The sequence below is a fragment of the Pipistrellus hanaki genome, assembly GCF_964339955.1.
Source record: "Pipistrellus hanaki genome assembly, chromosome: 9".
NCBI lineage: Eukaryota > Metazoa > Chordata > Mammalia > Chiroptera > Vespertilionidae > Pipistrellus > Pipistrellus hanaki.
In genome coordinates, this window is record NC_140511.1 from 65,133,589 (window position 1) to 65,146,757 (window position 13,169).

Sequence of the window (13,169 nt, forward strand, 5' to 3'; positions counted from 1 at the left end):
GCCCCTCCCCACAAGTGCACAAATTTTGTGCACTGGGACTCCGTGTATATATATGAAACACAATAGCAAAATGAAATACAGTTGAGAAATAAACCAAGAAATGAATGGTTATTTGATACAATTGGAAATGCAAATGGTTTTAAGTTTAATATATAATATGTAATTATATTATATATTAAAATGTATTATATATTAATATATAATATATAATTATATTATATATTAAAATGTTATATAACTCAACTTCACAATTGCTTGAGTAAATGAAATCAAAATGATAAGGCAATGCTGTCCTCTCCCTCTCCCCATCTGTTAGATTGGCAAACATGAATATGATTACATTCAAGGCTTAGTAAGGTTACCATTTGGATATAAACTACAATTTTATCTATATCTAGTGTAACTAGGTGTAACTAGCTACATTTCCATAACACAATTTGTAATTTGATGATTTATATTAAAATGCACATTATCTTTGACTTATCTGCCTTAAATTTGGCAATCCATACCATGAAAATATTAATATCAGCATATTTTGTAGAGGAAATAGAAGGAAATAACCTGAGCCTACATTATTAGGAGAAACACACATTCTTTCATGCAATGTTGTGCAGCTAATTATAAAAAGAATGTTAGATGTTTATGCTTTGTTTTGGAGGGAACTCTCTGGAGATAATCATAGAATTCTGCTGTACTTTTCCCAAGATTAGAAAGGTGACTGTTCTCAGAGATTGGAGAATCTGGTTCTTTTTTATTAATCCACTTATTGGGCTCATATGAGATTTCAAATGAGTTAGTGCTCTCATAGCACTTTGAAAAATAAGCATCTCCAGTGATATGATTAATGTCCTGTGGCAACATTTATATGAATAGATGTCATCTGCTTTCTAAAATACTTTGAGTCATTGTTTACAGAAATAAATAAAAACTTCTTTGTATGATATAAAATACTTATGAAATTTGAGCCCAAATTATTTTTCCCTTTTTATATTTGAAATTTGGAGGCAGCCAATGTGGATTATTTTGTCTCTCAAAGAATCTGTCTGAATTTAGAGCTTTCCATTGCTTCATAGACATCCTTATTTTTCTAGTCGACCTTATTTTTATTTAAATTTATCTTAATTTCCATTTGAGATTCATCTTGTCCCAGACCCTATTTACAACCCTCCTGGTTTTAATGATCCAACCTTTCCAGTAGCTTATGAGCCAATCAGAGGGTATTCAGTGCTTTTGTGTACCCAGAGTCACCTATAATTATATTATTAAATATAATAATTTATATAATAAATATAAATTATTATATTTAATTCTTTGATCCTTCCTCTCTGGAGCAGGACTTTATTTTATTTTATTTTTAAAAATATATTTGTAATGATTGCAGAGAGGAAGTGAGAGGGAGAGAGAGATGGAAACACCAATGATGAGAGGGAATCATTGCTTAGCTGCCTCCTGCACGTCCCTCATAGGGATATAGCCCACAACCAGGGCATGTGCTCTGATTGGTAATTAAACCAGTGATCTTGGTTCCTGGATTGATGCTCAACTGCTGAGCCACACCTGGCTGGGCTGCAGAGCTCTGTTTTAGATTCTCAAATCTACACATTGCTCATTATGCAGCAACTAAAGGCTCAACACTGGAATTTCAAAGTATGTGTATGTGTGTATGTGTGGGGTGGTCTCAAAGGAGGATACAGTTTTGTTTTGTGCAATTACACTTGACTCAAAGTCCCCAAATTATTTTCTCATTAAATACTTTAAGATTTTCTCTCTAAGACTGATCCCCTGAGCTTCCAGCTCCTTGAGGGACTTAGCTCCAATTCACATACAGTCCTTTAGAAAAACCCTGTTGTATGTTGTTCAGAATGGAGTCAATGAACACGTTTTTAAAGTGCTGTTGGAAGGCCCAGGTTTCAAGATGGTATTATTGTATTGTTTATCTTCCTAGACACCTGAAGAAACTGAGAAGAATGATAAGTCTACATTTTCAGGGTAATTAATTTTAATATCATAAAATATTAATTTTGTCATTCACTTTGACATAAGCAGGCAAAGTCCAGGGCATGTTTCTTCAGACAGGTGAGTGAAGTAATTTCCTAAACTGTCTTCAGGAGGCTAAATATGAAAAATAAATTTAGAAGCCTAAGAAAACATAATCTCTGAGCCTACCAAGAAGGAAATGTTAGTATAAATAGAATAATTAGTCTGTGTCATTTGATTTAAATGACTTTACTTGAATGTATATTTTGGTTGAATTTTGCCTTTGGCATAAACATACTGAAATGTGTTGCAAGATTTATGGGCTCATTGAATGTTATTATTAAAAATATTTGACTTATCTGGGTCTTAATTTTTTCACCAAGATTGGTTATTATAAGTAGGAAATAAACCTATCAACCAGCTAACTTGAATTCTCTGCTGCTCATTCCCAGAGTCACATGCATACCTATAATCATGATTTTTTAAAAATATTAGACTCTTTGGACTGGGTAATATTAGGAAAAATAAAGCAGCATACATTTTGACAGCCAGAAATTATTGGTTTCACACAATAGTTTGAGTTGATTGAGACCATGGATGGGTATACTCTAGTTTCATCCTCATAATGTTTTTAATAACCTAAATTTATTGTGACACTCAAAATGTTTTGCTTCTATCTTCCATGAGTCATGAATAAAATATAAAGGACTTGAAATGAGTTTCTATGTTTAGAAAATTTTGAATTCTTGAAACATTTCACTATTAAAGTATAGTTTCTGACAATGCACTTTACCCCATTGAAGCTGTTTCTTTCTAAGCTCCATTGCCTGAGACCACAGCAGGTCAGCAAATTTTTATTTAATTAATTTTTTTTTTGTTAACCAAAGTCATTTCAAGCTTTCTTGGAAGATAATATTGTTATCATAGATTTCTGTCAATAGTTCTGCTGCTGAACACCTTGCTCATATTTTGTGTGATCATGCTGTTGGAATAGTTATAGTTATTTCAAGGTCCTAAATGTATGCCTCCATTCCTCAATTTTCCTTTTTTGTACTATTGTCAGTTTCTCTTTTCTCACATCACATCTATTTTTTCTCACAATTTTATTTTTAATAAATACAAATTTCTGGGTCCCTTGTACTCTTCACTCAGTTTTCCCCAACAATTGTACTATTGTACATGAAAATAAGAAATTGACATCAATATGATATATGTTTATAGCTCTATATAATTTTATTATGTATGTAGAGTTGTATTATCATCACCACATTCAAGATATAATTTCATCTCCACACAGATCTCCCTTGTGCTACTCTGTAATAGTCACACCACTACCCTCTTTCCCACCATTCCTAATCCCAAGGCAACAAATAACCTGTTTTCATTTCTACAATTTATATATATATAATGAAAAGCATCACAGGGAGATATGGTTGATAACTTTTATCATTTTCCAAAGCCAACTTCTTTTGTGTTCCATTTTTAGACACTAGAAATTATGTTTTTGACAACACAATTGATAATTTTTCTAGATTCTAAACAAATTGATGAGGAAGCTATATTCCTAACGCCTGTGAGAGTATTAGTCTTAATTAATCAAATCCACACAATACTTTTTTCCTATGAAATGTTTTTAAGATAACCTTGGTTCAAAGTCAGGGATTTTTAGAAATATAACCTCATACATTTAGAGGTTATCTAAGTTTACCTTAGCTAATCTCCAAAGATCACTTCTAGGTCTAAAATTTTATAATTCTCTTCCAAAATCCTGTTTTGATCAAGAAGAAAACTGAGGAGCCTTGTGAAATTCAGTGACTTAGTATCACACAAATAGTTGGGAGGTATGACAATCACTAGGGTAGAACATGAGTATTATTTGTCAATGTAATTTATGAAATGTAGAAAAATAGAAATTCAGATTAAAAAATGAGAAGTCCTCAATTACCAAATGATTGTAAAGAAAAACATTTCTATTTCTTTATTCCAGATTAAGTCAGAGAAATGGATGATGAAAATCAGACTTTGGTGATCGAGTTTTTTTTCATGGGCTTAACCAATCATTTCCAGCACCAGGTTGTACTCTTTGTGATATTTCTCTTGGTTTATCTTGTCACTTTTCTGGGAAACTTGGGGATGATCACCCTCATTTGGATAGACTCCCGACTCCACACCCCTATGTACTTTTTTCTCAGCCACTTGTCCTTTGTGGACGTGTGCTCCTCTTCTATCATCAGTCCCAAGATGTTGACTGACATCTTTGCGGAGACAAAGGTAATCTCTTTCTTTGGTTGTGCTGCCCAGTTGTGGTTTTTTTGTCAGTTTTTAGTGACTGAGTGTTTCCTCCTGGCTTCCATGGCATATGATCGATACGTGGCTATTTGTAAACCCTTGTTGTATACACTCATTATGTCCCAGCAGGTCTGTGTGCAGCTGGTGATAGGGCCATATACCATGGGTCTTATAAGTGCCATGACCCATACCACATTGGCCTTTCGCCTACCTTATTGTGGTCCAAAAACCATCAATCACTTCTTCTGTGATCTCCTCCCGATTCTTTCTTTGGCATGTGCAGACACGCAGGTCAATAAATTCTTGCTTTTCATCTTGGCTGGAGCCCTAGGAGTACTCAGTGGCATGATCATCTTGGTCTCCTACATTTACATCATCATCACTATCCTGAAGATCCGCTCTGCTGATGGGAGGTTCAAAGCTTTCTCCACTTGCTCTTCTCACCTGACAGCCGTCTCCATCCTGTATGGGACACTCTTCTTTATCTATGTATGTCCGAGTTCTGGCCTCTCCCTGGACATCAATAAAGTGGTGTCTGTGTTTTATACAGCTATGATTCCCATGTTAAATCCACTCATCTACAGCCTGAGAAACAAGGAAGTCAAGGATTCATTCAGAAGGACGTTTGAAAGGAAGAAATTTCTGATGAGCAGATAAACTACAAAACCATTTGTCCCTACAGATTGACAACTAATCTACATAAAATAAGGAAAAACATGGTCTGGGTGTTGGGAGTCCTACTTTTGTGTTGAGACTCACTCTGTATTATTCTGTGTAATTGACTAGTCATCTAATGTCTTTAGGTTATATATATTTTTTCAATTTGATTTCCTCATTCAGCAGGAATGAATAGGAGAGCTTTAAATTGAGGATTATTGAACCCCAAAATTTTAAAACTATTCTCAAGTTTTGTGAGTAGAAAAGAAGTTCTTTGTTAAATTCTACATGCTATAATCATAACCAGTGACTTAAGAATACTTCCGTTTTGCTTTACAAGTTGTTGAGATCCATCAATTGTCTGTAAACTTGACCTTGACTTTTAAACATAAACTTAAAAAGTGTATTATGCCAAAAGGTAAAGACTTCCACTACATGATACATAAGCTCTGGGGATGTAATGTACAGCTTGGTAACTATATTTAACAATACTGTATTGCATATTCATAAGTTGCTAAGAGATTAGATCTTAACATTTCTCATCACAAGAAAAAAATTTTAACTATGTGAGGTAACAGATGTTAACTACATGTGTTTTGGCAATCATTTCACAATATATACATATGTAAAATCATTATGTTGTATGCTGTGGATTAATACAATGCTACATGTCAATTATATATTAATAATAATAATGAAAAAGTGAATTATTCAGGAAGTGTGTGATGATTGAATTCTCTAATACTGCCTCTGTGTTTGGAGTAGACATTTTACAAAGACCTTTTATATCCCCTACTAGGTTCGTGCACCCATTGGGTCCTTAGGCGTGGTCTGCAGGGATCTGAGGAGGAGCCGCTCAGCTCATCCTGGCCCATTCATCTTGGTCAGCTGAGTAGCACTCCCACTGTGGGAGCACACTGACCACCAGGGGGCAGCAACCTATGTTGAGTGTCTTCCCCCTGGTGGTCAGTGTGTGTCATAGTGACCAGTCATTTGGCTGACTAGTCTAGGCTTTTATATATACTAGTGGCCTAATGCACAAAATTCGTGCATGAAGGGTGTCCTTCAGCCCGGCCTGCACCCTCTCCAATCTGGGACTCCTCTGGGGATGTCCAACTGCCCTCATGGATCAGGCCTAAACTGGCAGTCGGACATCTTTTCACAATCTGGGACCACTGGCTTGTGAATGCTCACCTGCCTGCCTGTCTGATCGCCCCTAACCACTCTACCTGCTTGCTTGCCTCACCCTCAACTGCTCCCCTACTGACCTTCTCACCCCCAGCTTCCCCTCTGCAGGCCTGCTCGCCCCCAATGGCCCCACTCTGCCAGCCTGATTGCCCCCAACTGCACCCCTGCCAGCCTACTTGTCCCCAACTGCCCACCCTCTGCTGGCCTGATCACCCCTAACCACATTTCCCTTGGCCCCACCATCATGGCTTTGTCTGAAAAGATATCAAGAAGATATCTCAGTCTAATTAGCATATTACCCTTTTATTAGTATAGATAGATAATCTCTGCTCATAGTTATAACTAATTGGTATTTTGCTACTACAATTACATACATAGTGCATGTTAAGTGAAGAATGGGTTATAAATATTTAATAAAAATACATTATTACTTTAATTATTAATTTTTGTGTCATACACAGGGCATAAATTCCTTTTCATGGAAGATGACCTGGATAGCCACAAAGAGTCAACGGGTTGTCCAGGACCTCATAATTTGTCTCACAGTTTAACTTTTCCAGGCACAATATTCTTTCAACCATAAAGCTCTGTGCTTTTTTCCCCCATGAACATTGCAACAAATCTAGGAAATGAAGATATGGGCCATATTCTTTTACACTTATAAAACTCTCTAAGATCTACACTCTATCTTCTCTTTGAAGTTCTTCCTTAAAAGACATTTCATATTAGTTCACTGACTTTGAAGTTTGCAAATAATCTCTAATGCTCTAAACTTTTTTTTGGTCTGTTTTGTTTATTTTACCATGCCTTGCGTCAGTTTTGGTGTCTGTGTTTGGTAATGACTTGGGTTCAAAATGCTAATCATTAATTTTTAAGGCTAATACTGTTTCTTCAACTTTGTGTTAATAAAGACTCCTTCAAAATGACCTTATATCCTCAATTCTTAAAAATTTAGTTTTGCCCTGGCCAGTACTGCTCAGTTTGTTGAGAATTGTTCCACGTACCAAAAGGTTGCAAGTTTGATTCCTGGCCAGGGCACATACCCAAGTGGTGGGTTTGATCCCCAGTCAGAGTGTGTAGGGGAAGCCACTTATGGATGTTTCTCTCTAGCATAGATATTTCTTCTCTCTCTCTCTCCCTCCCCCCATCTCCTTTCCTCTTTCTCAATAATAATAATTATTATTTTTTAAATATATTTTATTGATTTTGTACAGAGAGGAAGGGAGAGAGAGAGCCAGAAACATCGATGAGAGAGAGTCATCGATCAGCTGCCTCTTGCACACCCCCCACCGGGGATATGCCCGCAACCAAAGTACATGCCCTTGACCGGAATCGAACCCGGGACCCTTCAGTCCCCAAGCCGACGCTCTATCCATTGAGCCAAACCGGTCTCGGCTCTTTCTCAATAATTAAACAAACAAACAAACAAATAAATAAAATAAAATAAATGAAAACATGTCCTCAGGTGAGGATTAAAACAATATTCTTGCTCTATAAATATTAGTTTTAAATATTTATAGAACATGAGGGCCAAAGTACGTTTTATAATATGTGCTTTCAGTATCTGTGACATACACACCTTCACATTCTTCATGAAACATATTTTCTCCTCATTTTACTCTTTAGTCATCATCTGTTAATATGGTTTCAGCAAATATAGAATGTGTTCAAATAAAGGCTAGGCAGCAACCCTAGTGAAAAAACACTGTAATAGTTCCTAAAAATGATTTTAAACTTTGCCACTAGATAGCAGCATCAGCTTCTCAATCACAATGAACGTTTATTTTAATAACTGAAAGCATTATAAAGACAGTAGGCTTGAAAAAATAGCTTTCAAAGTCTAATTATTAATTTTGAGGACTGTGAAATCATACACAAATTTTGTGTGTTTGGGCCACACATTTACAAATATTTGTTCCACAGGAAAGAGCTAGATCTTTCATCAGGATTTTTAAAGTGCATGGCACATGAAAATTTAAAGTTTCTGATATAATCTAAAATTCTTACCTTTCAAATTGTAAAACTAATGTATAAAGGGTGAGAAATGATTTTCCCATGATATGTAAAAAAATTTATTATTGCACACCTGTTCTAGAAACACATAATTCAGAGATCTTTACTCCATCCAATACTTTTAAGTCCTTCTATTATTATAATAATAAATAAAAAAAGACTTTCATAATGATAATAAATAAAAAGGTGTTGTAACATTAGCTGTTTTTTCCTAGTGTTGTTTGCTACTTTAAAAATAAATAAAATTATATAATTAAAATTATTGTTATTTCTATATTTTTCATTTAAAAATGTATCTTTATTATTGAAAGTATTATAGGTGTTCCCGTTTCCCACATTGACCCCCTCCACCCCACTCCTGTGCTCCCCTCCCAGGCCTTCAGGGCACTATTGTCTGTGTCTATGGGTTATGCATATATGCATATAAATTCTTTGGTTAATCTCTCCCCTCCCACATTCCCTCTGAGATTTGTCAGTCTGTTTCAGGCTTCTATATATCTATTTTGTTCATCAGTATTTTGTTCATTAGATTCCAGATAAGTGAGATCATGTGATACTGTCTTTCTCTGATGCCTGGGTTTCTCCCCTGTATCAGCACCTGACTCTATGTATAAAGGTAACTAATATGGACTACTGCAGAATCCAGAGAGTGCTGAGTGCCCACCCCTCCCCATCCAAGAGGGATTACATAATTAAATTGAATGCACATTTTAAACAGCTATATTCACTAAACCACACTTTCATTTCTTTCCTTACTTCATTCTGGGATAAGTCAAAGCAATCAAAACAGAGGGATTATCAAAGCTATAAAATATTTTTTAACAGTAACAAAACCTCAGATGTTTAGATTTAAAACTTTCACTGTGTTTTAGACAAAAATAGATAAAAAGAGGTCCCCAGACCCTAGAGGAAAATTTTCATTTGTAGGTTAATAAAATAATCTCTTTTTTGCATTTTAATTTCTGTATTGATTAAGGTATTACATATTTGTCCTCATCTCCCCCATTATCTCCCTCCCTCCCCCACTTATGCCCTAACCCCCCTATTGTCTGTGTCCATTGCTTAGGCTTTTATATGCATGCATACAAGTCCTTTGGTTGATCTCTCCCCTTTATCCCCACCCTACCCCACCTTCCCTCTGAAGTGTGACAGTCTGATCAATGCTTTCCTGTCTCTGGGTATGTTTTTGTTCATCAGTTTATGTTGTTCATTATTTCCCATAGATGAGTGAGATCATGTGATATTTATCTTTCTCTGACTGACTGATTTCGTTTAGCATAATGCTCTCCAGTTCCATCCATGTTGTTGCAAATGGTAGAAAGTCCTTCTTTTTTACCGAATAAAATAATCTTTAAGTATGAAGGTAATCATAACACACTACTCAAAAAAATGGGAAAAACCAAACAACTCCCAGTCCTCTTAACAATATTAATAATAAAGAATAAATAACTAAAGTACAGCATCTAAAGAGTTTTAAGGGGTGAAATAAATGACTACAGTTAATAATATTGTATTGCATATCTTAAAGTAGCTGAGTAAATCTTAAAAGCCCTTATCATAAGAAAAATATTTTGTAATTATGCATAAGGATAGATGTTAATTAGACTTATTGTGGTAATCATTTTGCAATATATACAAATATGGAATTATTTTGTTGTAACCTGAAACTAATATAATATTATATATCCATTACACCTCAGTAAAAAGTTCTTTCATATTGAATCAAGAGAAAGTTATAGAAACTCAAGCTTTTATATAAAAATTTGCTTTAAATTATTACAGCACATATCTTTGTGAATAAATATTTCCAAACTGTCAGGTAGAAACCCCAAATAGGATTTTTAAAATAAGCCTCTATACTGGTTGTACCAATTTACATTCATGCCAGGAGTGAATGAGAGGTTTCTCCACAACCTTTCTTACACTTGTTATTACTTGTCTAGTTGATAATAGCCATTCTGACAGGTGGCGTCTCATCAAAGTTTTGATGAGCATTCTTTAATAGCTAGTGAAGTTGAGCATCTTATATATCTGTTGGCCATTTGGGTGTCTTCTTCAAAGAAATGTCTATTCACATCTTCTGCCCCCTCCTTTTGTTGTTGTTGTTGTTGTTGTTAATCTTCATCCAAGGATATTTTTTCCACTGATTTTTAGAGAGAGTGAAAGGGAGGGAAGGAGGTGGAGAGTGAGAGTGAGAGAAAGGTGAATGTGAGAGAGACTTACTAATTGGTTGCCTCTTGCACACACCCTGACTAGAGCCAGGGATGGAACCTGCAAACCAGGTATATGTCATTAATGGGGAATTTATTTAGTTATTTATTTAAAAAATATATATTTTATTGATTTTTTACTGAGAGGAAGGGAGATAGAGATAGAGCTAGAAACATTGATCAGCTGCCTCCTGCACACCCCCTACTGGGGATGTGTCCACAACCAAGATACATGCCCTTGACCAGGATCAAACCTGGGACCTTTTAGTCTGCAGGCCAACACTCTATCCACTGAGCCAAACCGGTTTTGGCATTGATGGGAAATTTAATGGGCTGATGCTTTTAGGTTCAGGGCCTCAGGTCTGGTAGGGTTAACTACTGGGAAACACAGGCCCTGACGCCCTGCCCATTTTTCATTGGACTGTTTGTTTCTTTGGTGTTAAGTTGTATGAGTGCTTTATATATACATCTGTCAGAGCTATTGTTTGCAAATAATCTTCTCAATTCAGTTTGTTGCCTCTTTGTATTGTTGGTGGCTTCTTTTGCTGTGCAGAAACTTTAAAAATATATATATATATATTTTATTGATTTTTTATTGAGAGGAAGAGCGAGGGAAGGAGAGTTAGAAACATCGATGAGAGAGAATCATCGATCAGCTGCCTCTTGCACACCCCCCTACTGGGTATATGCCCTTAACCAGAATCGAACCCGGGACCTTTCAGTCCGCAGGCTGACGCTCTATCCACTGAGCCAAACCGGTTTCGGCTGTGCAGAAACTTTTTAATTTGATATAGCACCATTCATTTATTTTTGCCTTTATTTTCCTTACCTTTGGGGTCAAATTCATAAAATCCTCTCTAAGACCAAGGTCCATAAATTTAGTACCTATGTTTTCTTCTATGTAATTTATTGTTTCAGGATTATATTTGATTCTTTGATCCATTTTGAGTTAACTATTGTATTGGAAACTAATAGTAGTCTAGCTTCACTCTTTTGCATGTGGCTTTCCAATTTTCTCAGCACCATTTATTTGAAAGGCTTTCTTTTCTCCATTGTTTTTGTCTCCTTTGTTAAAAATTATTTGTCCATATACATACATGTGGGCTTATTTCTTGTAGCTAAAACATGGAAACGACCAGATTGGATAGAGAAGATATATATACAATGGAATACTACTCAGCCATAAGAAAAGATGAAATATTGTCATTTGTGACAACACGGATAGGTCTTAAGACTCTCATGCTAAGCAAAATAAGTCAGACAGAAAAAAAATTAAGAACCATATGATTTCATTCATATGTGGAATATAAAACTGAAAGCAACAAATGAACAAATAAAAACAAAAACTACAGATGTAGACAATAGTCTGATGGTTATCAGAGGGAAGGGGATGGGGAATAGTAGTAAAAAGTAAAGGGGGTCAAATGTATGGTGACTGAGGGCAATTTGACTTTGGGTGGTGGGCACACCAATATACGGAGGATGTATCATAGAATTCTACACTTAAAATCTATATAATCTTATTAACCAATGCCACCTCAATTAATTTAATAAAAAATATTACAGCAGCTTGTTAAAAAATTAAAAAGTAAACAAACCAAACCAACAAAACCTCTAGAGTAAGGAATTGTATTTCATGCTGAAAGACTTGTGTGTGTTTTTTTTTTTTTTTACCCAAGCTAGAACCAAAATTAAAATTTCCATATTGACTCTGGTTTGACTTGGAGGTGAAACATATTTCTTGGAAATAAACAATGTATTTTCTTTTGCCATAGGCTAACATTTCAGATGTAATTGCTAAATTCTAAGGACAAATTAATACATTATCACAAGTTTTTCTTTTCTAGTTCTAGCTTATTATAGTTAAACTCTACATATTGTGGACAAAATCCTGAAAAATTATTTCTTTGGCAACATGCAGTAGGTGGTACATCTGAGGAAAGTCCATTTTCTTTATTCTTAGCACTTGTTTTCAAGACATTAGTGCAGAAGAGAGGGGGGAACTACCCTTTCTGTACTTTAATTTGCAACAGATTCCATAGAGTTTCCTTGCTTAGCCCACCCATAACTTGAGGTAGTAGGAAGTCTACATCCAGTTAGAAACAAACTTTAAATGATCAGAAAACAGATCTCATCGGACTCACTTAGGATATGAAGCAAAACTTTAATTGCACTTTCCCTCAGTGGCCTCATCCCCAAGATACGGCATGCTTTGGGGACAGAGCATTTTCATGAACAATAACACAGAAAGAAATGATGCAACTTCTCAAGGAACTTTTATCTAACCAATGAAGACTGATTATATTTTATACTGAAGCCATCCATATTTTCTTTTTGGAAGAAGAGAAAGAATAAAATCAAACGACCATTGACAATTCTGCCCCATTCCCATGTTAAGGGAAGGGATGGAACCTGAGAAAGTTGGCTCATTTTTACTTTAATTCTGCTTGTCATCTTGAAAGAAGAGGGAGGGAGCCTATTAGAATGTAAGTTGAGATCTTCTAAATCATCTGCTGTTCTTCATTCTACTTGATTTTTAACAAGTTCAAAAGAGCATAAATTATTTTAAGTAAACTTAAAAATAAAGTATATTTTTGGTTCATGGCCTGGATCAGCATGATCCTCATCTTTGTTGGATGTTGAGCAAAACCTAAGATGAGAGCATTTATGTAGAGATAAATTTAAGTTCTGAAACTAGATTAAACTAAGTATGAATGTAGACAGATATTTTAATGAGAAGGTAATGGAAAAAGATAGTCCTGAATTTACTCCATTACTGTCTAAAACAACTGGATAATTTCTTTGCTAAAGGAAGACTAGCATAGGATGTGTTGG

At 35.3% G+C, this 13,169-nt stretch overlaps 1 protein-coding gene across 1 annotated transcript; it reads left to right on the forward strand.

The window, feature by feature from the left end:
• Window positions 1-3,978: 3,978 nt before the first annotated feature.
• On the forward strand, window positions 3,979-4,923 carry LOC311628036 (olfactory receptor 5G25-like; the record flags this gene model as incomplete). Its single annotated transcript, XM_084894910.1, has 1 exon — window positions 3,979-4,923. One exon carries the CDS (start codon window positions 3,979-3,981, stop codon window positions 4,921-4,923), a length of 945 nt encoding a protein of 314 aa, XP_084751036.1.
• Between the last annotated feature and the right edge of the window lie 8,246 nt (window positions 4,924-13,169).